This window comes from Scyliorhinus canicula, chromosome 9 (assembly GCF_902713615.1).
Source record: "Scyliorhinus canicula chromosome 9, sScyCan1.1, whole genome shotgun sequence".
In the NCBI taxonomy this organism is placed as follows: domain Eukaryota; kingdom Metazoa; phylum Chordata; class Chondrichthyes; order Carcharhiniformes; family Scyliorhinidae; genus Scyliorhinus; species Scyliorhinus canicula.
The window spans coordinates 62,980,696-63,008,429 of NC_052154.1; the positions used below are offsets into that span (position 1 = coordinate 62,980,696).

General features: G+C 44.7%; 1 protein-coding gene across 2 annotated transcripts in view; it reads right to left on the reverse strand.

Annotated features, from left to right (window-relative positions):
• The window catches only part of cfdp1 (craniofacial development protein 1), a 228,940-nt gene that overhangs the window by 160,936 nt on the left and 40,270 nt on the right, over window positions 1-27,734 (reverse strand). For both annotated transcript variants that reach the window (XM_038806770.1, XM_038806771.1), the window contains exon 5: window positions 1,417-1,545. In XM_038806770.1, coding sequence (XP_038662698.1) covers window positions 1,417-1,545 — 129 coding nt within the window. The remainder of the gene's footprint in view (window positions 1-1,416; window positions 1,546-27,734) is intronic.

The following is a 27,734-nucleotide window of genomic DNA, read 5'->3' on the forward strand; positions in this document are numbered from 1 at the left end:
CTGTCAGCACCTGGCAAAACTGTTCCTATATAAAGAGAAAAAAACATTTTCTTTTCAACAAGATGGCAGTCATTAGTTCCCCAAGGCCCTGCCAGATTCCAATTGCCCAATTGTATCTGAGAAACGGCAGAGTCTTGAAATATATATTGCTTGCATGTTTAATAGATACACATGCCTGCAGGAAAAAGGCCCAAAATGCAGGAGAGAGTGAATACATGGAGGGAAAAAAACTCTTAAGCACAACACTTCATTTTCTTGGCTGTTTCTGAAGTAAATGACAATGACAAGCCGATACTAAAATGAATGTGTTGTAAAGTACAATGCAGCTCATCTTAAATACTGTGTCACTCTTCCATCTTTCTGCATTAAAATGGTAATGAATTCACATTCATTTGCAATGTATTTAGTGAATTAAACGTGAAGCTTTCAGAACAAAGTTTTCTTGACAAAGCAAAAAAGACCACTTCAATCATTGGTGAAAATGGTTAAACGAAAAAGAACTTGGGTGTTCAAATCATTAAAATGATTTAAAATTATTAAAATGAATGCAATGTAAATGGATCCACAGTTTCATTGACCTGGGAATAATGATGCGCCTTTTTAATTCTTTGCTATAATAAAAGTAAGATCAATCACCTGCAGAGCTAGAAACTAATTAGTGTTTTTATCCATCTGGGGATCTCTGAATTACCTTGGTTATAAATTAATTTTCTTACACACCATTTGGATTAAATCAAGCACTGATCTAGCACCAAGAGTCTGTCAAAAAAGATCTTTCAGACATAGCTGTTTCAGATGCTTTCAGTAGACTACAATTGTGCAGTGAATTTGATGTGGATTTAACTCTACAGTTAACTTTTCATGTTAACCAACTACTTCAAAGCTGCCGGGGTCAGTTTTCTTCCCCAACATTGGTTTCAAAAGGAGCACACTCCAAACTATGTTGCGTTAGCATGAGCATAAGGTGAAAAAAGGTGGTTGAATGCTAAGTAGCTTGAAACCATGTCGAGCTTTGAGACTTTAGACAAAATTTGAGTCCAGATACTTATCTGAACATTGGTTTTCTTCCCTGTAGGCAATTTGGAAATCTTGAATTCTGGCCATTACTCGCTCTTGCAACTGAATCTGAACTTAATTTTTACAAGGCAGCAGTCTGAAGACATCACAAAAGCACATCGTCAATTCAACCGCATTTTCAAAGCACTGAATCGGAAAAGTTTGGGGAAATACAGTGCAACCAACCTAAACCAGGTGGGGCTGAAACTTGGCCCAACATATGGACATATTATTAGGATAAGTGGCTAACCAAATAACCAGAATATGTTCCAGAATATATTCATATTTATGTTCTGCTTTGACTGGAATCCTAAGAAGCCAATTTCCAACCCTGTGTGACTCATGTCAGTCAGTACTTACCCTGAACCTGTAGGGACTCCCACTTCCACAGTTGCTGGTACTGCTGGTAAACCTTTTTCCTGAACTTCATTCTGGTTTTTTAAAAAGATTTTAGCTTCTTTGGAAGCCACATCCACTTCTTTAGTCACCCTAAGGCAGAACAAAATTGAATGGTTAGATTTCATGCATAACCAATGTCACTACATTTTGCTTGTATAAACAGAAGACAGCTCAGGTTTCATGTACGATGACTTGAGTATTCAACTAAAAAGCCAAGCTTTAGCTCAACATTAAACCAGGTTGAAAACTGAAGATAAAGAAAAGTTACATTTATATGGTGTCTTTCACAAGCTCATAATGTCCTAAAGTAATTTACAGTTAATGAAGTACTTTTTAAGTCATTGGTATAACATTCGGAAACACAGGAATCAATGTACCACATTTAAACATTTGGATTAAAACTGTCACGGATTTCACATTAGCTGACGACAGCTAAAGATAGCTTAGTATTCATCTCCTAGACTGGATTCATACTGAAGATCCCAGCTGTGAATCAACACCATCTTTATCTTGCAACCGGTTGTTCCTGTGATCAGTTATAATTGCAGGGATGGCTGACAACTTATGCAGCCCAAGTCCAAACATACTGTGCATTTCAAGATGTATGCCACCACCAAGATGATCAAATTCAAACTTGAGATTCATTAAATTTCAAAACAGCTTTCCTGAGACTTTACACATTCCCTCCTACGAGTACTTGCCATTTTCTATCCAAAGCTAGAAAGTTTGGTGGGGTACATTTCCAAAGGACCAATGGACAGCACCTTGTCCAAACTCAAGTCTCCCAACTTCCCTGCATTCTGTGGGAAATCTCATAAAAGTGTGCATCTTACTCCACTGTTTGTTATACCCTATTCTACCAGTAAGCTTTCCTCAGCTTTCCCCAGATATTTTACCTTATGCACTAGTTCTGAACAAAGCAGCAAAGATGCAATGCCATTGTAAGGCCTCTTTCAATACTGCCCTGGAGGTACAGAAATATGGCACAGTTTTTCCTTCCCACTGATTTCCTTCAATTGACTCTAGTTGGACACCCATCCATAATTGCCCTTGAGAAAGTGGTGGTGAGCTGCTTTCTTGATCTTCTGTCGTCCATGTGACATAGGTTCACCCACAGTGCAGCTAGAGTGTTCCAGGATTTTGAACCTATATTTATGTAGCACATTTAATGTAGTAAATCTTCGCAGGCATAATCAAACATTTGACATCAAGCCACACAGACAATATTAGGCCAAGTGATCATAGACTTGGTCAGAGGTTGAACTTTAGGGAGCACCTTAGAGGAGGAATAAGGATAAAGAGATGGAGAGGTGTAGGGAGGGAATTCCAGAGCTTAAAGTCTTGGCAGCCAAGACCATGGATGATGGAGTGATTAAAATCAGAATACCAGGACTGGAAGAGCACAGATACCTTGGTGGGTTTTAGAGCTGGAGAAGATTACAGAAAGGGAGGGACAAGGCCACAATGCTATCTGAAAACAAGGATCAGAATTTTAAATCAAGGGTTGCTTAAACAGCAGCCAATATATTTCAGGGAGGGCAGGGCGTAATGGATTAAAAGAATAAAACTGAAGTGAGTTAGGACAGGATTTTGGATGACCTTAAATTTACTGAGAGTAGAATGTAGGAAGCTGGCGAGGCACGTGTTTAAAATGTCAAGTCTAGAGGTTGTTACAAATATGAAGTTTAAAAACATTGTTATAGTTCGGGGCTGTCGGTTTAATTTAGGGCAAGATGGAGGAATGAAGGCGATCACGTGGCCTGCTCTGCATTCTGTCCAACAAGCAGCTTGGTTGTTTTAAAAAAATATATATTTTATTCCAAACTTGTATAAAACGTTACAAAACATAAACAATTTGTGGAGCAAACTCCACAACACACAACTAGTTTTCCCCTTTTCCCCCCCACCACGAATACCTCCTTGAGCACGGCCACGAACATCCTCCACCTTGCCTCGAAGCCCTCCGCTGAACCCCTTAATTCATATTGATCTTTTCCAACTGAAGAAAATTATACAAGTCTCCCAGCCAGGCATCCACCACTGGTGGCGTTGCTGACTGTCACAAATAGAATACTTTGTCAGGCAATCATAGAGGCAAAGGCAACGTATCGAATCACCCCTGCAACCTTTTCCTCCTCGTCAATCCCTCCGTGGTTGGCACCCTTAAGTACTCCCCATCTACCTCCACTATCTTGTTTGTTAGCTGTTCATATTCCTCCCTCCTTTCCCTATCCGCATGTGTCTTGAACAAGATCATCTCCCCCCGGGCTACCGCTTTTAGTGCTTCCCAAAATGTGGCCGTCGACACCTCCCCATCTTGGTTCAATTCTACGTAATCTTTAATTACAGACCACACTTTTGTCACAAAATCCTCTATCGGCCAACAACCTTTAATCAAACCTCCACCCCGGTCTCTACTCCCGCCCAGATCTAAGCCGAATCTCCAGTCAGTGGGGCGCATGGTCAGAGATTACTATTCCCCCCCGTACTCTGCCCCCTCCACCCCAACCAAAACCTCCCAGCACACCACAAAAAAGTTGATTCTTCAATGCACCCTACAAACATGAGAAAAGGGAACACTTCCTTCTCCCAGGGTTCTTGAAGTACCACGGGTCCACCATGCCCACCGTTTCCATAAACCCACCCAGATCCTTTGCTATTCATACCCTACCCATTGACCTGGGGCTCGATCAATCTACCCTCGGCTCTAGGACACAATTGAAATCTCCTCCCGTAATCAACTGGTGCATGGCCCAGTCCAGGACCGCTGCCAGCAACCCCCTCATAAAATCTACATCGTTCCAATTCAGTGCCTACACATTCACCAGTACCACCGGCGTCCCGTCTAATACCCCACTCACCATCACATATCTCACACCTGGGTCCCTCATTCCTTCGTGCTCACAAATCAAGTTTTCTTGCTCATCAAAATGGCCACCTCCCCACGACTTTGAATCAAATCCTGAGTGGAAAACCTGACTCACCCCTCCCTTCCTCAGCCTAACCTGGTCCTTCATGCAGAGGTGCTTCTCCTGCAGCAAGACCACCTCCGCTTTTGAACTCCAGAGGTGCGCAAAGACCCGAGATCTTTTTCACCGGTCCATTGAGCCCTCGCACGTTCCAGGTTATCAGCCTTACCGGGGGCTTGTGCATCCATTCCCCTGCCATCCTCCCCTTTCAGCTGTACTCCCGTTAATTTCACCCTGTACCTGGCCCATCCCATCCAAGATAGCCCCTTTCTCCATCCTGACATGTTTCTTCTCCAACCATGCCACGTTGCATCTCCTTTCCCCCCACAACTACCTCTCCTCACTTCCTTCTTCCCCACCTCACTTCCATTCATCAGCATTACCTGCCAGTGTGGCAACTCCTGCCTAAAGGCTGCTTCTACTGACACCCCACCCCTCACCTTTGTTCTGTGAAGGTGGCATCAGCGGACCTCCACCACCCAAACAGAGACTCATCTCGAACCACAGGCACCTCCCACAAAGACAAACGAAAAGAAAAAAAAACACAGGGCGTGGGAGGCGCAGAAAAGGGAGAGAATAAAAAAAAGAAAAAAAGAGAGGAGACAGAGCACCCCGAGAGCACGCTGGAGCAGAGAATTAGAGGCAGTATGTCTCGGTTGTTTACCACGCAGGATGCACGAGGGAATTCATACTCACTGACGAGACCAAGCTCATGAGGGTATAAACGAAGAGAGGGCAAGAGGGAGAGATTGAGAGCGTGTGTGTAGAAGATATCAGACTCAAAAAGAAGAAAATCTTTGGACAGGTACTTGCAGAATGAAATATCTACTCAAGGGACAGATTAAAATATAAGCATAGCAGAGGAATTATTTTTCGTCGTTATCTCAGTTAAGTGTGATGTCTTGTCTGCAGTTTAGATTTTAAGTTGCCTATTGAGCCAATGTGACTTCTGCTTCATTTTTTACAATATAATTCTTAAAACCTTGTATGATCATTAAAGCCATTCACTGTAAGTTAGAATTTTTCAAAAGCTTTCAGTCTCCAATGGGATAGTAACAAAGGCATGGATGGCAAGCACAGAACATCAGTGCACTAATCATCAGTGACTAATGTGTGACATCCTTGGCTTACCCATTATCAACTGCATTTTGTAAACCATCCGAATTTTTTTTGACCTTTAAATGTCAACGCCACTAATGGTACTCCTTCGGAATGAATCAGAACCAAGCAAATGGAATTTTAAATATCACTGTACAGTTCAATTCCTCCTTCGGAAAATCTTTTAACATTTAAAAAACTTTATTGATTTTTATGTTTTCCTCCATGGCCGCTGTACAAACTTAACCTTAATTCTTGGAAGCTACCAGGCACAGGATTATCAAAATAAAGATCGCCCTCAATAATTTGCAGCTTCAAGTTGACGTCATCCATTATTTATGACCCCATATACTCTCAGAAGGGCTAATGACATTGAAGCAGGATTAATAATGTTTTTTAAAAAGCAAACAACATGATAATTAAGCAATAATGGACAAGCAAAAATCCACAACTGATGGCCACATAGACATATCTTTCAGCAGGGGTCACAGAATGGTGATCAAGTACCAGGTCGCGTTCTATTCTGCACACTAATCTCTGCGGTGATTGTAACAGAGGAAAGACAGGTTGATTGGAAGACAAAATTGCAGGTTGAATGCTTCAGTCAAGCTTGCCTGTCCTCAATTACAATCCCTGCAGGATCACATGTCCATTACTGCTAGTAAATCACCTCCCCACAGGATTTTATTCCAGACTTTTTTTTAAAAATGCTGTCTTGTCTATACAGCCTTTTGCTCCTACTGGCAATCAAGCTGGTCAAAGGTTTCAATTCATTCAAAGGGGGGGGGGGGAAAAAGCCAAGGAAAAACAAGGATATTGAAACAGCTAATTAGAAGAACAGGAAATCAAAAATCACACTAAAACAAAAAGTATTTACACTGAGTTCTTCTTCCGGTGCATAATATTAAGTTTAAAATGTACGCAAAGGAACAGGGGAATCAATTTTTATTCAGACCGGATTACAACTTTTCATTTGACCTATTATTCTGAGTAGCATATGAAGAATCAAGAACAACCAAGAATCAAGCACCGAAGTCCTTTAATTCTTCACTGATTTTATTCCTTAATTTTCCTGTAGAAGCTTGACTATGGCTTACTCTGGCAAGAAACAGTGGTTCAAAACATGGAGGGGGGGGGGGGGGTGCAATTGTATGCAAGAAATAGTTTATTTTCTCCTTCAGATTTTATTCACTTTTCTCCCTAATTCGGAGGTACAATTCCATGGTAGCAGGGACCCACCAGTACCGTATCTAAGTAATTATGCTTCCATAATCATCAGGCTCTTTGACCACTGGAGCTTTACAGCAGAGCTTGATTAATCCTCAGTAGCCCCTACAGATAGATTGAAGCAGGGGTTACAGAATGGCCATCACGCACCAGGCTGCACTCTCCTTTGTCAAAGTGAAGATAGCGAAAGGGTTGACCACAATTTAATTGAAATCAAATCCTTAAATAAGCAAATTGGGGCATGAGATTGGACACTGACCAGCATAACATCTGAAACAGAAACACAAAGATGTCAGAGGTTTTTAAGATTAATGAAGGATTTTGATAAAGTGAACAGGGAATAACAATTCCCTTCGGTGGGGACCCCATTGGGTTAGTTATTGCTGGGAGTGTGAAGAGATCATTTTTATGCAATGGGTTTTGGAGCATGGAAAGCTTTGCCACAGGGAAAATTAAGGGAATGGAAGGGAAAATTGGATCAAGATTGAAAACAGAGAAACATTCACGACTAGGGAGAGTGCAGGAAAGTTGAATTTGTTTTGGATTACCCAAGCAAGGCAACAGCACAGTCATGATATGTTGAAACTTCTATTTCTATGGAGTGGGTGAGGAGTCAATCCCATTTAGTGTCAGCCATGGCAGCACTCTCACCTCAGAGTCAAAAGGAACTGATCACAAAAATCAAGGCTGGTACTCTAATGCATTACTAAGAGAGTGCTGCACTGTCAGAGGAGTTGTCTTTGGGTTGAGATGTTAAACCAAAACTCCATCTTCCTAATTGGATGGATGCAAATGGTTCCATGGCATTATTTTAAAGAGCAGGGGAGTTATCCCCAGTGTCCTGACCTCAATCAACTTCACAAAAATAGATTATCTAGTCATTATCACATTGCTATTTGAGAGAGTTTGTTGCTTGTAAATTGTTTGCTATGTTTCCTACATTGTAACAGTGATTACATTTCAAAACAGTACTTAATTGATTGTGAAGTGCTTTGAGATGTCCAGTATTCATGCACGTTTTAAATGCAAATCATTTCATGTGCAAGCAACTTAAATTAAGCTGGTTTTATGTATATGGGACATAATAGTAGCAAAATCACTAACTAGAATATCATTGTATGAAGTCTTACAACACCAGGTTAAAGTCCACCAGGTTAGTCAAATCACTAACTTTCGGAGCACTGCTCCTTCCTCAGGTGAATGGAGAGGCACCTTACTGTGCTCACCCCCGTCCAACGCCGGTATCTCCACATCATAGAATATCATTGGCAAGGTGACATTATGCCAAGGCGGCGACAGTACACAGAACATTCAAAAGACACCAAAAGCAATTTATTAACTTTTTACCCCTCCTCTGTATATAATATCATGGTAGCACAGTGGTTAGCACTGTTGCTTCACAGCACCAGGGTCCCAGGTTCAATTCCCGCTTGGGTCACTGCCTGTGCAGAGTCTGCACGTTCTCCCCGTGTCTGTGTGCGTTTCTTCCGGGAGCTTCCGTTTCCTCCCACAAGTCCCGAAAGACGTGCTTGTTAGGTAAATTGGACATTCTGAAATCTCAGTGTACCTGAACCGGCACAGTAGTGTGACGACTAGGGGATTTTCACAGTAACTTCATTGCAGCGTTAATATAAGCCTACTTGTGACAACAATTATGATGGTTTTAAAACTGAGGCACTGACAGACCGGGGGCCAACATGGGTCAGCAAACACAGAGGTGCCGGGTGAACAAGAGGTTTATCCCAGTTTTAGATTAGCACAAATTATAAATGCAAGGAGGAGGGCGGCCAGGAGGGCAATGGAATAGACAAATCATGAGGTCAAGGCAGGCATGAAGGTTAGAGCAGCAGACGAGCTGAGGTAGTGGTGGAGTTGGGCAACAAGTGGAAGTTGACAGTCTTTGTTGTGGGATGGATGTGTAGTCAGAAGCTCAGCTCGGGCTCATACACAACACCAAGGTTGCAAACAGTCTGGTTATTATTATATACATAATTTCATATTCTCCTCTTGGCTTTATGGCAACTTTACCATACCAACAGAAATCACCAACATTTGCCAATTTAATCATAATTGAAGATAACCTATATAACCGAATAGCTAGTAACCAGACAATATCTTAATACACATAGGGATGTGAAGGCAAAACAAAGGATTAACATTCAAATCCTAAGCATATCACCAAAGGGTTCTTCTCAGTAGATGCTTGAACTCTAGTTGAGCCCAGCTTTTCAATGCAAGTGCTAGGTTCCTATAACCTCAGGATAATCTACAATCAGATTCATGAGCTATGCCCACATTTCAAAAATTAATGCAGGGGAGTTCGGACATCAATTGAGCATGACGTTGACTGAATTTCATATCTGAAGTTTCGAAAATTAAGAAAAATTACAATTACAAATCCTTTTCTCCAACAGTATAAAACTTCAGTTAGAAGCAGGTATGCTTTGGAGAGGTGGTCTTGTGGAAGAAGAGCACCCCAACTCTAAACCAGAAGCTCCAGGTTTGAATCCTACCCCCAAGACTTGATGGCCAAAGAAGGTATGTTCATAACATGCTGGTACCACCTCACCAACAGATTGATTATTAACCTGCAAATCCTTCCAGCATATGCTAATTGAAGGTAGCAAGAGGAGAGAGTCCTAGTCAACCAGGTGATGGAACTGAAGTTCGAACCTCTACCATAACTATCCATAGCTCCAGACTACAACATGCAAATATAAGTTTATACAGCCACTGCAACTCTGACTCCAAGGTGATCTGTAACACACTACCACCATACTTTTGGAGAATTACTCTGACTACAAAAGAAGTTAGACATGCATGATTTTAGAAGCTATGACCAAGTTGGGTGCCATAACATGTCCCTAATTAGACAGCATCCAAATTTAATAAGACATGAAAATGGAAAATATCACTTTGCACTATTTCCCTCGCCAGCTCTATTTTTGATCAAACTATGTAGGTGAGTAGACATCTACTAATTATTTCCTGGATTCAGTCCAATAAAATGAGTAGTGGTCTGGCAAATGCTTACGTAGAACAAAAAATAAAACAGCTGGCCTCAATTAATTCAGACTGCTGTATTTTCCATCACATTTTTTTCCTTGATTTCTCCTTCCCTCCATCTCTCTCTCTCATTCCCCAGTCTCATATGTTTATTCATTCTGCCCTCTCTCTCATCACAGACTGATTTTCCAGTCTGTTGCATACTCACATCCCCAGTCCCTCACTGCCCTCTCCAGCACAAACAACCCCCCCCCCCCCCCCCCCACACCACCGGCATCATGCATCTCACTCATTTACCCTGCTTCAATCACCTCCAATGGTTTGCTACTTTCTGCCCCAAAACACAGAGGAAGGAAAGTCAACGGTGTCAGGAGAATGGTGCCCTGCAATACCAATATCAGAATTTTTATTTTCTGATTAAGCCAAGTTGAAAGATTCCATTCAACCAAGATGTTTTCTCAGATATCATAAGCTGCAATGCTATGTAATATTAAAGTTATCCAGACAGTACAACTAAATTTAATGTACCATGCTGGGCATGGTCTCCAAAATTATGGGCTTGAATACATTTACAAGAGGCAAGGGAGACTTTATTTATATGCTGGCACATACATCTTTCCAACACAAGCTACAGTGCTTTGGCAAAATGAATTTCAATTTTACCCACAGGTGACCGTATATAGGGTTGTTCTCTTTTTATTTCCACTACATCAGCAGTCATCCATAGTGTGTTTCGCTTATTAACAGGAAGGTGAAAGTAACCTGTAGGTATTTACAAAGGGAGTGATTTTTGTTTAGAAAAAAGGACACAGAGCAGTACTCGCTCTCACGTTACCGTAACAGCCTCCCGGGTGTAATAAAGTTATCAGACTAAAATGCTGAAAACATCATCCGTCAACCCTGCAACGAAGTGTAATATTAGCATTATTGGCCTCACCAGAAGTGCCTATATCTTAAAGGCAGTAGTCTGCAAAGGGTGATGTAATTGGGCAATAGTTCAAACTGTAGGCTTCTTATGTTTAATCACTGAGGTTAGTGCTTTTCATAGACAGCACACCACAAATTGAAAAAATACAATAAGAACAGTGTTTTCCAACATTACCAACAGATTTTTAAAAAAATTCCTCTCGTTACAAATTTCCACTTGTTTAACACACGCCAGGGAAATAATTTGTACAACTGTTTTCTGCCAAAGACTTCATAGAACAGAGCTACTTAATGTGGGTTTGAGTACGGCGCTCTTTCCAAGGGCCAGTGCAGACTCGATGGACCAAATGGCCTCCTTCTGTACTGTAAATTCTATGATTCCATGATTAAAAGTTTGAGAATATAATATTACATTACTTGGTAGGTAAAATGATGAACTGTACCCATGGAGTGAAATACTTCAATAAATGCTAAAATGTAAAATCCACTCAGTACACTGAATCCTAGCTGCAGTTTTAAATATTGCTTTTATCTTTTCTTTTAAATAAACAGACTCATGCTTTGCTTCAAGATCCTCATGCAGCTTTATCTTTGCAGATATATTAACTGTCAAACAACATGGGTTAGATTAAAGTGTAGTCTATACTTCATTACGGCACTTAATCATTATTTATTTTATTGAGAATGTTAAAATGCTACGTGCAACTATTGATTTTTGGCTAATTTACCAATGTGGAAAATGTGTGCTGTGCACATCAAAACCCAACCATTCGCAATAACCAAGACAAATATTTGGTCAAAAAGTAAAATAATCAGACAAGGTGGCTGGACATGTCTTCTTTTGTAGAAATCTTATTGACTTCATTCTAAAAGATGATTGCATCTCAAACACAAGGACTGTCCTTCATTGCTTCAGCTGGTTCTGATGGGCTTCGTGGGAAATGTCAGGAGCCATATGAATTTATTACATTATTTATGAACTACGTAACCTAACCCAGTGCTCAGAGACCTCTGGATTGATCAATGATTCAATAAGTGATCACTTACATCTCCACCCTGGCCCCAAGGGAAACCCTTCAATCTCAATATTCACAAGGGAACCACAACTGCATTTCACAACCTGTCAATCAAACATTTCATGTTTCATTTATAGACTTTTTGAAAGCCATCATGTTCCCAGTCAGAGACTTCTTACGGCACCATAACTGTCCTTTGGAACAATGCCTCATTTGTGATGCTGATCAACTTTAACACTTGCAGACGTTATAGTGCCTCTGAAACCATGTAAGCTACATTATTCCACAGATACAGATAGAAATCTGTATGGGAAAAAGCAAATGAGAGAATGGTTTCTAGTTAGGAAATGGAAATAACTTAATAAAAAGGATATAGCAGCTAAGATTTTCTGCCAAAGGTGCATCAGATTCCCAACATAGGGAACAGCTGACAGGAATACAAAAACAATGAGCTGCAGCACAGTTAGAAAGGACCCGATATCTTTGGGATTGTAACAAAGGCGATTCATTTACAAAAGCGATTCATTTATATAAAGCCATAAATGTAGCAAAATTTCCCGAGACACTTCACAAGAATTTTATTAATTAAAATTTAACAAGTCACAGAAGGAGATATCAGGATAATGCCCAAAGCTTTGGTCAGACAGGTTATTATGAAGCATTTTAAAAAAGAAGAAAGAGGTAAAGAGATGGAAAGATACAAGACATTCGAAAGCACGGGGTCAAATGGTGGAGCGATTAAAATCTAGGATCAGAGGGCAGCACGGTGGCGCAGTAGGTTAGCACTGCGGCCTCACGGCGCTGAGGTCCCAGGTTCGATCCCGGCTCTGGGTCACTGTCTGTGTGGAGTTTGCACATTCTCCCCGTGTCTGCGTGGGTTTCGCCCCCACAACCCAAAAATGTGCAAGCTAGGTGGATTGGCCACTCTAAATTGCCCCTTAATTGGAAAAATGATTGGGTACACTAAATTTAAAAAAAAAAAAAAAAAAAAAAAATAAAATCTAGGATCAGCAAGAAAGCTTTGGCTGGAGGACCACAGAGATCTCAAAGAGCTGTGGAGCAGGACGTGGTCAAAGAGAGAAGACCATGGAAGGATTTGAAAGCAAAAATTATGGTTTTAAAATTGAGGCACTGACAGACCGGGCTGGGCCAATATGGGTCAGCAAACACAGAGGTGACGGGTGAACAAGAGGTTTAGCCCAGATTTAGATTAGCACAAATGATAAACCCAAGGAAGGAGGACGGCCAGGAGAGCAATGGAATAGACAAATCTTGAGGTCACAAGGCAGGCATGAAGGTTAGAGCAGCAGACGAGCTGAGGTAGTGGTGGAGTTGGGCAACAAGTGGAAGTTGACAGTCTTTGTTGTGGGACAGATGTGTAGTCAGAAGCTCAGCTCATACACAGCACCAAGGTTGCAAACAGTCTGGTTTAGCATCAGACATTGATCACAGAGAAGGAATTAAATTACTGGCCAGGGAAATATTTTTTGGCAGAGACCAAAGGTAATGAATGCTTGAATTCCCAATCTGGAGGCAATTCCTGCTCATTCAATATGTCAAACAAAGTGTAAAAAAGCAGACATTCAGTGGCGGGCAGAAGAGGGGTGATGGTGAGAAATAATCAAATGCCAGCGTACATGTGGAACCTAACATCAGAGTTTCACATGATGGTGACAAGGGGCAGAATGTACATGCAGAAGAGAAAGTGAAGAGGGGGAGAGCAAAAATGTGTGTGGGAATGGGGAGAAGTCTGGCTAAAATTGGATACCCAAGAAAGGAAAAGGCAGAACCACTTATCTGGGTGATGGAGGAGGGGGGTGTGGTCCACCCCCTAGAAGTCTGCAGACAGACCAAGAAAAGGTGAAGGAGAATAGCTTATCATGGTCACTGTTTCATTAAAAAAATCAGCTGTGACTTTGGCAAGGACAGTTTCAATAATGTGGCAGGGTGGAAATCTAAAGGGATTCAAACTTGGGTCTCATGGACAAGTTGAATTCAGGACAGCACAATAGGAGATAAGAACTCTCGAGAAAGATGAGAGGCCTGGGCTCGGGCAGAAAAGGAATCATAGGGGATGTTTGGTCTGGTGGGCCAGGTAAAATGAAATGAAGTGGAAAATGCAGCTAAATGGATGGTGCCAAAAAGCCATGAGAACTTTTGTGGTTGGAGTTCAGGGCAGCAGGGACAGCGGAGGTTGGTTGAAAAGGCAGGTTTGCAGCTAAGAAGAGGATATTAGAAGTGACAGGTCACTATAACGTTGTGAAGCAGATGTAGTTTTACGTGATCTATGTTTGTATTCTTTTTTTAAAAAATACATTTAGAGTACCCAATTCTTCATTCCAATTAAGCATTGCATTCACCTACCCTGGACATCTTTTTCTGGGTTGTAGGGGTGAGACCCACACAGACACAGAGAGAATGTACAAACTCCACATGACGCAGACCGGGATCAAACCCAGGTCCTCAGCGCCGTGAGGCAGCAGTGCTAACCACTGCGCCACCCCTTAAGGTTTGTATTGTTGGACATTAGAAACAAGTTAAGATTTAAGAGCTTAATGTAATGCTTCTGTGCAAGAAAGAGTAAAACTCTAGTTAGGTTCATGTTAAACAAAGATGTTTGTACATCGGGGGGTGTTTTCCTTTAATTTTAAAATGTGTCTATTGTGCTTGGACAGAGTTTACAGCGTGAAAGATAAATAAGAGCTTGAAGATTAGCTATTGCTTGGCAAACAGTCGACACTTTTAGGAGAAAGAAAACTTGCATTTTAATTTAATTGGACCCAGGCATAAGGAGCTTAGCAGTTAGAGGGAGAGAAAGAACATCTCTCAACTCTGCCAGAAGCAGAACAATGTAGTAATGAACAAGAATGCAAGTACGGTCAATTTTAAAAACTATAAAAAGAAGAGAAGGTTCCAGGAAGATTGAAGTAAAAAGGGAAACAGGGACTGGAATTTGAGCAGTTCACTGAAGTTAAAGACAGAACTAGAAAGGACACACTAGGTGAAATAGGCTGTAGAAAAGACTGAGATCTGAAGCAATTGTAAGATTGGTGTCCTTATTCCAGTCTTTGGAGCAATTGACAGAGTACCTGAGAGATTGTGTGAAAGTTTAAACGCCTGTGGATAGTCGAGACAAAAGGAATACTGAAACGAGAGTTGGAAATCCTGGAGATGGATCCTTGCTGAAAACAGCTGAGGGAAAGCATTGTTTAATAATAATAAAAATAATCTTTATTAGTGTCACAAGTAGGCTTACATCAACACAGCAATGAAGCTACTGTCGCCCCTAGTTGCCACACTCTGGCGCCTGTTCGGGCACACTGAGGGAGAATTCAGAATGTCCAATTCATCCAACAGCACGTCATTCGGGACTTGTGGGAGGAAACCGGAGAACCCGGAAGAAATCCACGCAGACAGGGGGAGAACGAGCAGACTCTGCACAGACAGTGACCCAATCGAACCTGGGACTCTGGCGCTGTGAAGCAACAGTGCTAACCACTGTCCTACCATGCCTCCCATAAGATTCTAAAGTGCGTCTTTTGAGAGTAGAGTTTGGAAACCCTCATGTGACAGTCACCTGGTGGAAATTTGAAGAGAAATCTGATAGGGTGGCTGTACCACTTGGTTTCAGAGTGAGGTGTTGCCTGACCACAGTTAGCCTGTTGGGTGACAGGAACTGTGTATTTACCAAGAACATTAGAGCATAAGGTACATTTTGTAACCTGTGTTATCCTTAACGTTAGTGTCCATGGGCGAAATTCTCCGACCCCACGCAGGGTTGGAGAATCGGCTGGCTGTGGCGTTAATCCCGCTCCCGCCGGGTTTTTTATTCTCCGAGCGGCCAAATACCGGCGTTGTGCAAATCCCGCCAGCAGCCTCTGAAAACAGCTGGCGCCGGCGGGATGTCATTGATTTTTTACTTTCAACAAAGCTCCGGCCCGGATGGGCCGAAGTCCCGCCGACGTGGCCACGGGTCACGTCGGCGAAAAACAGAGTAGCTTTAAAACGGCGTCAACCATCACGTTCAGTGACCTAGGACGAGTGGGGGGGGGGGTGCAGCCTTTGGGGGGGGGGGGGTTGCGCCGTTTGGGGGGTGTTGTGGCGTTTGGGGGGGTGCAGCGTTGAGGGGGGGGGGTTACCGCCGTTGAGAGAGGGGGGGTTACCGGCGTGAGGGGGGGGTTGCGGCGTTGAGAGGGGGGGTACCGGCGTTGAGGGGGGGGGGGGTTGCAGCGTTGAGAGAGGGGGGGTACCGGCGTTGAGAGAGAGGGGGGGTACCGGCGTTGAGAGAGAGGGGGGGGTACCGGCGTTGAGAGAGAGGGGGGGTACCGGCGTTGAGAGAGAGGGGGGGTTGCAGCGTTGAGAGAGAGGGGGGGTACCGGCGTTGAGGGGGGGGTTGCGGCGTTGAGAGAGGGGGGGTTGCGGCGTTGAGAGAGGGGGGGTACCGGCGTTGAGGGGGGGGGTTGCGGCATTGAGAGAGGGGGGGTACCAGCGTTGAGAGAGAGGGGGGCGGCGTTGGAGTGGGGTAGGGGTGGTGGGGAGGGGGGGGGGATAGGGGCGTTGGAGGGGGTAGGGTGGTGAGGGGGTAGGGGTGGTGAGGGGGTAGGGGTGGTGAGGGGGTAGGGGTGGTGAGGGGGTAGGGGTGGTGAGGGGGTAGGGGTGGTGAGGGGGTAGGGGTGGTGAGGGGGTAGGGGTGGTGAGGGGGGATGGGGCGTTGGAGGGGGTAGGTATGGTGAGGGGGTGGGGTGGTGAGGGGGTGGGGTGGTGAGGGGGTGGGGTGGTGAGGGGGGTAGGGGCGCTGGAGGGGGTAGGGCTGGTGAGGGGGGTAAGGGTGGTGAGGGGGGTAGGAGCATTGGAGGGGGGTAGGGGTGGTGAGGGGGGGTTGGGTTGGGGTAGGGGGCAGCGGCATGCGGGGGGGGCGACGGATGGCCGGGGCCAACGCACCGTCGCCCCCCCCGCACGCCGCTGCCCCCTACCCCAACCCCCCCTCACCACCCCTACCCCCCTCCAACGCTCCTACCCCCCTCACCACCCCTACCCCCTCCAACGCCGCCCCCCCCCTCTCAACACCGGTACCCCCCCCTCTCCTCTCAACTCAACACCACAACCCCCCCCCCCTCAACTCAATGCCGCAACCCCCCCCTCTCCCCTCAACTCAACGCCGCAACCCCCTCCCCCCCTCCTCTCAACGCAGGTAATCCCCCTCCTCTCCTCTCAATGCCGCAACCCCCTCCTCTCCTCTCAACGCAGGTAACCCCCCTCTCCCCTCAACGTCGCAACCCCCCCCCCTCTCCTCTCAACGCAGGTAACCCCCCTCTCCCCTCAACGCCGCACCCCCCCCCCCTCCTCTCAACGCAGGTAACCCCCCTCTCCCCTCCGCAACCCCCCTCCTCTCAACTCAACACCGCAACACCCCCCTCCCTCCCTCCCCCCTCTCCTCTCCACGCCGCAAACCCCCCCTCCTCTCCTCTCAACGCCGCAACCGCCCCCCCTCTCCTCTCAACGCCGCAAACCCCCCTCTCCCTCTCTCCTCTCAACTCAACGCCGCAACCCCACCTCTCTCAACTCAACGCCGCAACACCCCCCTCCCTCCCTCTCTCCTCTCAACTCCGCAACCCCCCCCCCCCACAAACGCTGGGTCTCTCTCTCCTCCTCCTCCCCCCCCCCCCCCCAAACGCCGGGTCTCTCTTTCTCCTCTCCCCCCCCCCCGCAAACGCCGGGTCTCTCTTTCTCCTCCCCCCCACCCCCAAACGCCGGGTCTCGCTTTCTCCCCCCCCCAAACGCCGGGTCTCTCTTTCTCCTCTCCCCCCCCCCCGCAAACGCCGGGTCTCTCTTTCTCCTCCCCCCCACCCCCAAACACCGGGTCTCGCTTTCTCCTCCCCCCCCCCCCCACCCCCAAACGCCGGGTCTCGCTTTCTCCTCCCCCCCCCCCCCCCCCCCCCAAATGCCGGGTCTCTCTCTCCCCACCACACAAACGCCGGGACTCGCCACTTCCGAAGTGGGTGAAACTGACGCGTATGGCGTCAGTCCGCTGCTGGCCCTTTCGGGAACGGAGATTACCGGCTTAAAAGAAAGCCCTGACGCCGGAGTCATCCGCACCGCCTTTTCCCGCCGGAAATGGGCGTCACGTCAGTCCGCGGAGAATTTCGCCCCATATGTGAAGGCAAGTGGGAGTGAAGGGGTATTACATTATAGTCAAACTTTTCATGTTTAAAATTTTTTATTTTCTTGGCAGTCTTATGACTCCGTTTATCCATGACTTAAGAAAGAATGTAAAAATTATAGTCTTTTGAAGCAGGGTTCCATGCCAGGACCTTTCCACCCAGTACGAACATTAACTGGGATTGTGACACTAAATATTTCTGCCCTAATGTGTATTCAAATTAGATTGGAATGTGTGATGCACTTCACATCAGTGAGCAAATGATTAATCTATAGATCATACTCCCTAAGAGACAGTGCAAGAAGATAGTCTTGGTTCATTCAAATGCAAATAAGATTGATTTTTCAGAGAAAATAATAATTTGGGATATAGTATACGAGTAACCTGCTGTAAATGTAATAAACCTTTGGATAAGTCAAATCCCAGGGGAGCAGCCTTTAAATTAGGCAGAGTTTCATGCCAGCCCTGGAGTTCCGGTTTGCCTCATGAATACATCCTTAAGTAATCAGATATGCCCACAAACACTAATATTTACTGTAATACTTGGTTTTTCAGATCCAAATACCGAATAAAAACACAGTAAAAAAAAACACTTACAATCACAGACCAGACCCTCCCTGGTTTGCCAAGATCCAGTTCGGGAACAGTAATAATGTTTTGTTTAAAGCAGACAGTTTGAGATTCAAGACTCAGCAAATAAAGCCATAAGATTTTCAATACAAGGTCAGAAAGATTTGCAAGATCTATTTTTCATTCTAGCATTGAAGGTTAATACGAGGTACATGTAAGGGGCGGCACATGCCAGTAGTTAGCACTGCTGCCTGTGGCGCTGGTGACCCGGGTTCGAATCCTAGCCCTGGGTCACTGGCCGTGGAGTTTGCACATTCTCCTCGTATCTGCATGGGTTTCACCCCCACGACCCAAAGATGTGCAGGTTCAGTGGATTGGCCAGGCTAAATTGCCCCTTAATTGGAAAATAAAATAATTGTTTACACTAAATTTTTTTTAAAATGAGGTATATGTGATTTAGCAGACAAACTGTGGTTGAACACACTGCGCAACTGCCAGATGCGACCAAGATAAATTGGCAAATGTGACCAAGATAGAGTCCGTGGACTTCTCAGCAACCACCCACATGAAAACACAAGTCAACCAATCTGCCAAACTCTCTTCCTCACAAGGGATTCCAGTCTTTACCGTCGAAGATCTAACCTGGGAATTCTCCCCAAAGTCACTCCAACTCTGACAGCATCAGCGACAGCCCACCCCACAGAATTTCAATATAATTTTGAGATTCCATCCCCTGGATTTCCAAGTATGCACTCAAGCATCAACTTTCACCAGGTGTCCCAGAAGGGGGAATGCCGGGGGTGATGGAGCTGTTAGCGGAATTTGGGGGCTTCTCGGGCTATAAGTTAAATTTAGGCAAGAGTGAGGTATTTGTAGTACACCCGGGTGATCAGGAGGAGGGAATCGGGAGACTCCCATTTAAGAGGGCAGTGAAGAGTTTCAGATACCTGGGGGTGCAGGTGGCCAGGAGTTGGGGGACTCTCCATAAGCTTAATTTTACCAGGCTGGTGGAGCAGATGGAAGAAGGAATTTAAAAGGTGGGACATGGTGCCGCTATCGTTGGCGGGTAGAGTGCAGTCCGTCAAAATGACGGTTCTCCCGAGGTTCTTGTTCCTTTTTCAGTGTTTGCCCATCTTTATCCCTAGGGCCTTTTTTAGAAGGGTGACTAGCAGCATCATGAGCTTTGTTTGGGCGCATGGGACCCCGAGGGTGAAGAGGGTCTTCTTGGAGCGGGGTAGAGATGGTGGGGGGCTGGCGTTACCCAATCTCTCGGGGTATTATTGGGCGGCCAATGTGTCGATGGTGCGCAAGTGGGTAATGGAGGGGGAGGGGGCAGCATGGAAACGGATGGAGAGGGCGTCCTGTGGCGATACAAGCCTGGGGGCCCTGGTAATGGCGCCGTGGCCGTTCCCTCCTACGAGGTATACCACGAGTCCGGTAGTGGCGGCTACCCTCAAGATTTGGGGGCAGTGGAGGCGACATAGGGGAGAAGTGGGGGGCTCGATGGAGGCTCCGTTAAGGGGGAACCATAGGTTCGTCCCGGGGAACATTGATGGGGGATTTCAGGGTTGGCTCAGAGCGGGCATCAGACAGCTGAGGGACCTGTTTATTGATGGGAGGTTTGCGAGCCTGGGGGAGTTGGAGGAGAAATTTGGGCTCCCCCCGGGGAACATGTTCAGGTATCTGCAGGTAAAGGCATTTGCTAGGCGGCAGGTGGAGGGATTCCCTTCGCTTCCCACGAGGGGGGTGAGCGACAGGGTGCTTTCGGGGGTCTGGGTCGGAGAGGGGAAGATATCTGATATCTACAAGGTTATGCAGGAGGCGGAGGAGGCGTCAGTAGAGGAGCTGAAAACGAAGTGGGAGAGGGAACTGGGGGAACAGATCGAAGACGGGACATGGGCAGATGCCCTGGAGAGGGTTAATTCTTCCTTCCTCGTGTGCGCGGCTTAGCCTCATCCAATTCAAGGTGCTGCACCGGGCCCACATGACTGGGACGAGGATGAGTAGGTTCTTTGGGGGTGAGGACAGGTGTGTCAGGTGCTCGGGGAGTCCAGCGAACCATGCCCATATGTTCTGGGCATGCCCGGCACTGGAGGAGTTCTGGAAGGGGGTGGCGAGGACGGTGTCGAGGGTGGTGGGATCCAGGGTCAAGCCAGGATGGGAACTCGCGATTTTTGGGGTTGGGGTGGAGCCGGGAGTGCAGGAGGCGAAAGAGGCCGGTGTTCTGGCCTTTGCGTCCCTAGTAGCCCGGCGAAGGATCTTGCTACAATGGAAGGATGCGAGGCCCCCAAGCGTGGAGACCTGGATCAATGACATGGCGGGTTTCATTAAGCTAGAGAAGGTCAAATTCGCCCTGAGAGGGTCGGTACAAGGGTTCTTTAGGCGGTGGCAGCCTTTTCTCGACTTTCTGGCTCAACGATAGTGTACGGGGACAGCAGCAGCAGCAACCCGGGGAGGGAAAAGGGGAGGGAAATGGGGGGGGGGCCGACAATGACTATGTTTGTTTATTTAATTTTAATATTTTTTAAGTTCTTTTGTTGTTCATTAGGGTTGGGGGGGTGGGGGGATGTGATACATGCGCCGATACGGTCTGGGGGTGTCACAGTTATTATGGGTTATTTTGTTGCATTTCATTGTTTGTCGTTATGTTTTATATTTTCTGTAAAAAATTCCAATAAAAATTATATTAAAAAAAAACTTTCACCAGGTGTCGGCTGCATCAAGCAGAACACTACTGCTCCAAAGGGGTACTGCACCTTCACCCCAATGGCTAGTAGTACAGAGTCACCAACCTTCTGCTGCCTTTTTGAATCCCAAGCCCTCTTCACTTGAAGTTTGCTAACCACAGCCCTGCTTGGAGCCTCTTTCTCTGCTCCTCTTTTCAACTGGACCTCTTCTGCCTGGGACTCTTTCCCTCAATGGCATTCCATTAGAATCACATGACCCAAGATTTCATGCTATTTTCCCTTCCTGCAAAGGCATGCTCGGACTAAAGTATCGAATTGCGTGTGTGCAATCTGTTCTCTGGGTGAGCCTGTTTCTTCCAAGCTGTTCTCCTTGGCTTTTAGAATGGTGGACAAATTCCTTCACAATATCTGCTTTTCTCTTCATGCCTGTTTTCCACTTGTTCCACCAATTTCACTTTCTCTCCAAATCAACATTTTAAACTTTTATAGACTTCACCATATGGGTACATTATGCACATCACTTCGAGAAATTTGAGCGTGGTTAGATCCAATCACTCCACTCGGGTTGGCCAGTCGGTGCAGTCACATGACCCATGAGTTAGGCATTATTTCTCTTACTGGCATTAAACAAAATGTTGGTTAACCCAGATCAATCACTGCAGAATTTTCAGCTAATATTGTTCCTTTGCTTTTGTTGTTACTCTGCTGACGGGAAACTTCGACACAAGCTGAATATCTTGTCACCCAGGTTTGATTCGAGATTCCACCGTGAGGCAGATTTGAGTGAATTCAGTGAAAGAAGTGAATTTGGACCCATGTTCCCAAAGCTGCCACTGCTGGGCTTTGCCTCACTTCCTCTAGAGTCTACTGCAAACCAATTGCCGCTGTTGATTGTTGTTAATGATTCCATTATCACATCTTTTGACCAATGATAGATGATAATAGACTGAATGAAACAAAAAGTCACCGAAGGAAGTGTTCCAACTTCTGATTTCTCTCAATGCTCCAAAAAAAGCAAACCTTCTCTTTGAAAAGAAACATGCTCTGCTTGCTTTAGAGCTGTGCTTCACTAAATAATAATGCAGACAAAAGAAGTCTGTTCCTCTAAACAACCTACAAGGTACATGGTTCTTGACTCTCCACAGGCACTAACTGCTCAAAGCAAACTTGAACCGATCAATAAGGCTTCTTTCAAGAATATGAAAGTCCTTGGGTATTGAAGAGATAACATACCCATAATAACTCACCTAATTACAAATAAAAGAACCAATGACGACAAAGAAATCTGGAATCTTTTTCTAACAGAGCATGGAACGATATTGTGGACAGTCAAGGGAAAAGAATGTTAACTATGAGGACCTTCAAAATAGTCAGTCAATGTCTCATGATCCCATATTGAACGACAGATTTAAACACCATCAATATGAAGCAGAAATGAATGTAAAAATAGGGATTTACCTTGTGTCTTTGTTAAACTGAGGTTTATCCTCTAGTGAAATTAAAGAAAAATCACAAATGCTGGAAATCTGAAACAGAAAATGCACAATGGATCAGCCAGCATCTGAAAGAGAAAATATTTAATGTTTCAGGTGAAACCTAATGAAACCTAATTTTCTCTTTTAGATGTTGTTGAACCCCATAACATTTGAGCATTTTCACTTTTTATAATGATAGATGAATATAATGGGGATGCTACCACGGATTGTAATATACAAGCTGACCTATCAAACAGAAGGCTGTGGAGGCCAAATCACTGAGTGTCTTTAAAACAGAGATAGATAGGTTTTTGATCAATAAGGAGATCATGGGTTATGGGGAGAAGGCAGGAGCATGGGGATGAGAAAAATATCAGCCATGATTGAATGGCAGAGCAGACTCGATGGGCCGAGTGGCCTAATTCTGCTCCTATGTCTTATGGTCTAAGATGATTCTGCTTTATCAGCCCCAGAAAATAATGTTTTTGCATCTACTCAGGTATAAGTCAATTCCTCCCCCTTCAGCCACAACATGTTGTACTCGCATTAATCGCCCAACAAATGCATGTTTATTTACCAGTACCTTATATACAGGTGGTGTTGTGAAGTTGCATGGGAGTTTGACACGAGGGAAACCTTGTGATCAATGACAACCACCCACAATTCACTTTCATACTTGGCAGACGAGTTAATCCCCATTGTGATGGATTGCGACTGGAATACTTGTGCATCCTACAGGAGCAGCTAACATTGCCTGGTCAAGTAAAGCACAGTTCATTCCTCAGCATCCAAACAAGCAAAATTGCCAACTTGGTCAATAATGGGGAGAATTTTTGCAGTGTTGGCACTTATACACATAGAGCCAGCTGAGGTCGGGGGTGGGGGGAGGAAAGAGAACAAAACTCACAGGACTGCTGCAGCCACCATACAACACAACTTTAAAAATCCTGTGTCAGGCTCATTATAATGCTTACAGTAATATCTGTTTGAATGATAATTAAGCTTAGTTCAAATCCAAAGGAGGGGCAAGAGCCCCCATTACAATTACATTTTCTCTTAGCAACTGAATTCTCTCTTTTCTTCCCTATCTAGCTTCTGTACTGTGTAAAGTCTACAGACATAAACCAGAACTCCATCTTTTTAATGAATGTAGATTGCAGGGTTAATCAGCAGGGTTAATCATGTAAAGTGAGTAAATGTATATTTGTTCAAAATGCAAAATTCAGTCACTTGAAGAAATAATGGGAAGGAGTCAAAATTATAAGTGAACAAAAACTTCAAAGGATTAAAAGCACATGAAAGGTAGGTAACTTTACTTTATTCCTCGACTTGTTAATTCTAAACTTACATTAGGACAAAACCACAGCTAGCCTTTCATCTGTGACCTGAGCTGAAATCCATCCCAGATTGGTAGGATAAAAGGCAAAAGAGGCTTTTGTTTACTATCCCTCAGTACTAATACACTGAAAAAGTACCACCTTTGGAAGATAAAATGCAAATTATGTTTGATGAAAGTAAGGACAGGTCAATTAGCCACCTGGCAGATTGAGTGTCAGGCAACATTTGGCATTGACAGACCAGGAAGCCATAGATCCTTTAACAGTTCCTAGTCGAGCAATCGGTCTGTCTATAATTCCCGCTGCCTTGGAAAGACAAACAGCATAATTTAAGGACCCCACACACCCCGGACATACTCTCTTCCACCTTCTTCCGTCGGGAGAAAGATACAAAAGTTTGAGGTCACATACCATCCGGAGGTCACGTTCCAACCGACTCAAGAACAGCTTCTTCCCTGCTTCCATCAGACATTTGAATGGGCCTACCTCGTATTAAGTTGATCTTTTCTCTACACCCTAGCTATGACTGTAATATTACATTCTGTAGTCTCTCCTTCCTTCCCTCTGTATGGTATAGCGTGCAAGAAACAATACTTTTCACCGTGTACTAATACATGTGACAATCATAAATCAAATCAAATCGCAGTAAACATTTGTATTCTGCTTCTATTCGGAATAGCAAGCAGAGAAATGGGAATCCCCAAAGTTCCATCTAATCGAAATGTTTGTTTTATTGGCAAGTATGAAATTACTTGACAGTGAAACCTGCATTCAATCTCCAAGAAATCTGCAATGGGAATAATTGTGGATCTGCAATCCCTTGGGCACGATAACATTTTAAGATCTCAAGTAGATCTTCCACAAAGTCACTCATCACGAGTCAGAGGTTAATCGGTTGCAAGCTTGTCTGTTTCTCACTCTCTCAATTAGGGCCAGGAGTTAACAAGCCACATTCAGCCAGATTGATTCCAGTGAGGCCAAAACATCGTTGCCAGCTATAATATCAAACTGGCAAAAGACAGAGGACTCCACCTTTATTGGACTTGCATTGCATAAAGTAAAAAAAACCTCCAAATTAAGTATTGATATTTGCCTAATCGCTCCTTCCAAGTTTCCTTCATGTCTGTTGATACAAAGTACAATCATTCAACTAAAAATTACACCTCCTTTCAAGAATAATTTTTGCTTAAATTATCAAATTGGAAGACAATCCAATTAACAAGTATCAAGAAATATACAACTGAAATTAAAAGTAAAACAAATCCACGTTTCCTCTTCACCAAATACCTTGAACACAATACGCGACCTTACTGAAATGTTCAACTTAAATGAATGCCAGACTTGAAACAAATGCTCCCATTCTCTTTGCTGTTCTTTCGCAAAAGGGAGAAGAAAGACTTCAAGTGAAGTTACTGTGAAAAGCCCCTAGTCGCCACATTTCGGCGCCTGTTCCCGTAACAGCCTCCCCAAACAGGCGCCGGAATGTGGCGACTAGGGACTTTTCACAGTAACTTCACTTGAAGCCTACTCGTGACAATAAGCAATTTTCATTTCATTTTAATTTCAAATTGCAACAATATCTAAAATTTAAACAATGCCTAAATTCAAAACTTCACTTCTTTCCATGTAACATGCTGTATTTACCAAATATCACCAAGTAACGTCTAAAATGAAAGCAAAATACTGTGGATGCTGGAAGTCTGAAATAAAAACAGAAAATGTTGGATAAACTCAGCAGGTCTGGTAGCAGCTGTGGAGAGAGAAACAGAGTCCATATGAGTCTTCTTCAGAGCTGAAGAGGGGTAGCAATGGTGAGGAACTATATACTGGGATATGGCAGGGGGTGGAGAAGGTGGAGCAGAATAGATGGTCGAAATAACCTCCGTCAAGCTGCAGAGAAACTTGCCATAAAGAGCATTTCAAACATCATGGTTTTTAAAAAATAAGTTACCTGATCGGTTCGTGCCCTCCTTCACGCTGTTGGCGTTATACAAATTGAAATGATTATAACACTTTTTGTTAATAGGTCCATTCTAGTCTTCAGCCCCTCAGCCAAGAGGCTGACAAATAGCAAATCTTGCTTGGCTCTGTATTGTCAGCTTTGTCATCAATCATAAAAATAATAAGTTGTAGACAGAACTGGACAGAGAATTTTAGTTGTTGACTTCATTGACCTTCTTCAGCTGACAGTGTTCGATCTAGGACTCCACTGTAATCAATCTCCAAATCTTGTATAAACGCAACATAATGCTGGAGTATATTTTAAATACAAAAAGTGTTTGGCTATATGTAAATATAATGATTTTCTTTTGCAAATCTTATTATGTTGGAAACCTCGTTTCCAGCAGAGGTTGATGACAATCGGCCACAACTCTAAAATTGTTCACATCAGCTTAATTTATAACCCACCTCATGCCATCACAAAGACCACCTACTTCCACCTCTAACGTCACCTGTCTCCATCTGTCTCATTCAAGGGAGGCACAGTGGTGCAGTGGGTGCAGCTACGGCGCTGAGGTCCCAGGTTTGATCCTGGCCCTGGGTCACTGTTCGTATGGAGCTTGCACATTCTCCCAGTGTTAGTGTAGGTTTCGCCCCCACAACCCAAAGATGTGCAGATAGGTGGATTGGCCATGCTAAATTGCTCCTGAATTGGAAAAAATTAATTGGGTTCTCTAAATTAAAACAAAAAATCTGTCTGTCCATTTGTTACTAAACTCATGCCTATCTTTGTCACTTCTAAACACAACTACTGCAATGCTCTCCGGCTTCAATATACTTCAGATCAGAGGTCAGGTGCAGGCAGTTAAGATGTGGTTTTTAATTCTTATTTCAGGCCTGCCGGTCTTTTTGCCGAAATTGTTTTTTAAGGGGGTGGACAGGTTGGTTTCATTGTTTGTTTGGGCAGGGAAGGTGGACAGGATAAGAAAGGCGGCACTTCAGAGGGCCTTCTGAACTTATTGTATTATTACTGGGAGAACACGGAGTAGATGGAGGGCTGGAGTAGGGAGGCAGAGGCTTTATGGGTGCGGATGGAGGTGGGTTCTTATAGGGGGTCGGGGATGCGGCCGCTGGCGATGGCACCACTTGTTTGTCCCGGTGAAGTATTTGGGAAGTCCTGTGGTGGTTGCCATGTTGACGATTTGGAGGCAATTCCGGCGGAACTTTAGGTTGAGAGTAGGGCCGATCCGAAGGAACCATGGATTTGAGCCGGGGAGAATAGAGGCGAGGTTTTGGGGATGGGTAGAGAGAGAGAGAGAGAGAGAGAGAGAGAGAGAGAGAGAGAGAGAGAGAGAGAGAGAGAGAGAGAGAGAGAGAGAGAGAAAAAGAGAGAGAGAGAGAGAGAGAAAGCGCAAGCGTGAAAGAGGGAGACAGAGGGGCAGTTCACAAGCTTGGAGGAGCTGAGGGAGAGGTTTGGATTTTGCAGTGAGGAAGGCTTTAGGTATATGCAAGTGAGGGACTTTGCTGGAAAGGTTTTTCTGACCTTTCCGATGGCGCCTGCCTCCTCGCTGCTGGTGGAGGTTCTGCCGGTAGTGGAGTTGGAGGGTGGGGTCGTCTCGGCGATTTATGGGAGGATTTTGGTGGAGGATAAAAAGTGTCCATGGAGTGGGTTAAGGCCAAGTGGGAGGAGGAGTTGGGGGTGACACCGGAGGAGGGTTTGTGGTGTGAGGTGCTGCAGAGGGCGAATGCCTCAACCTCGTGTACGAGACGGAGGTCAATACAATTGAAGGTGGTGCATAGGGTGTATTTGATGAAATCAAGGATGAACCGGTAGTTTGAGGGGATAGAGACTTGCGAACCGTGTGG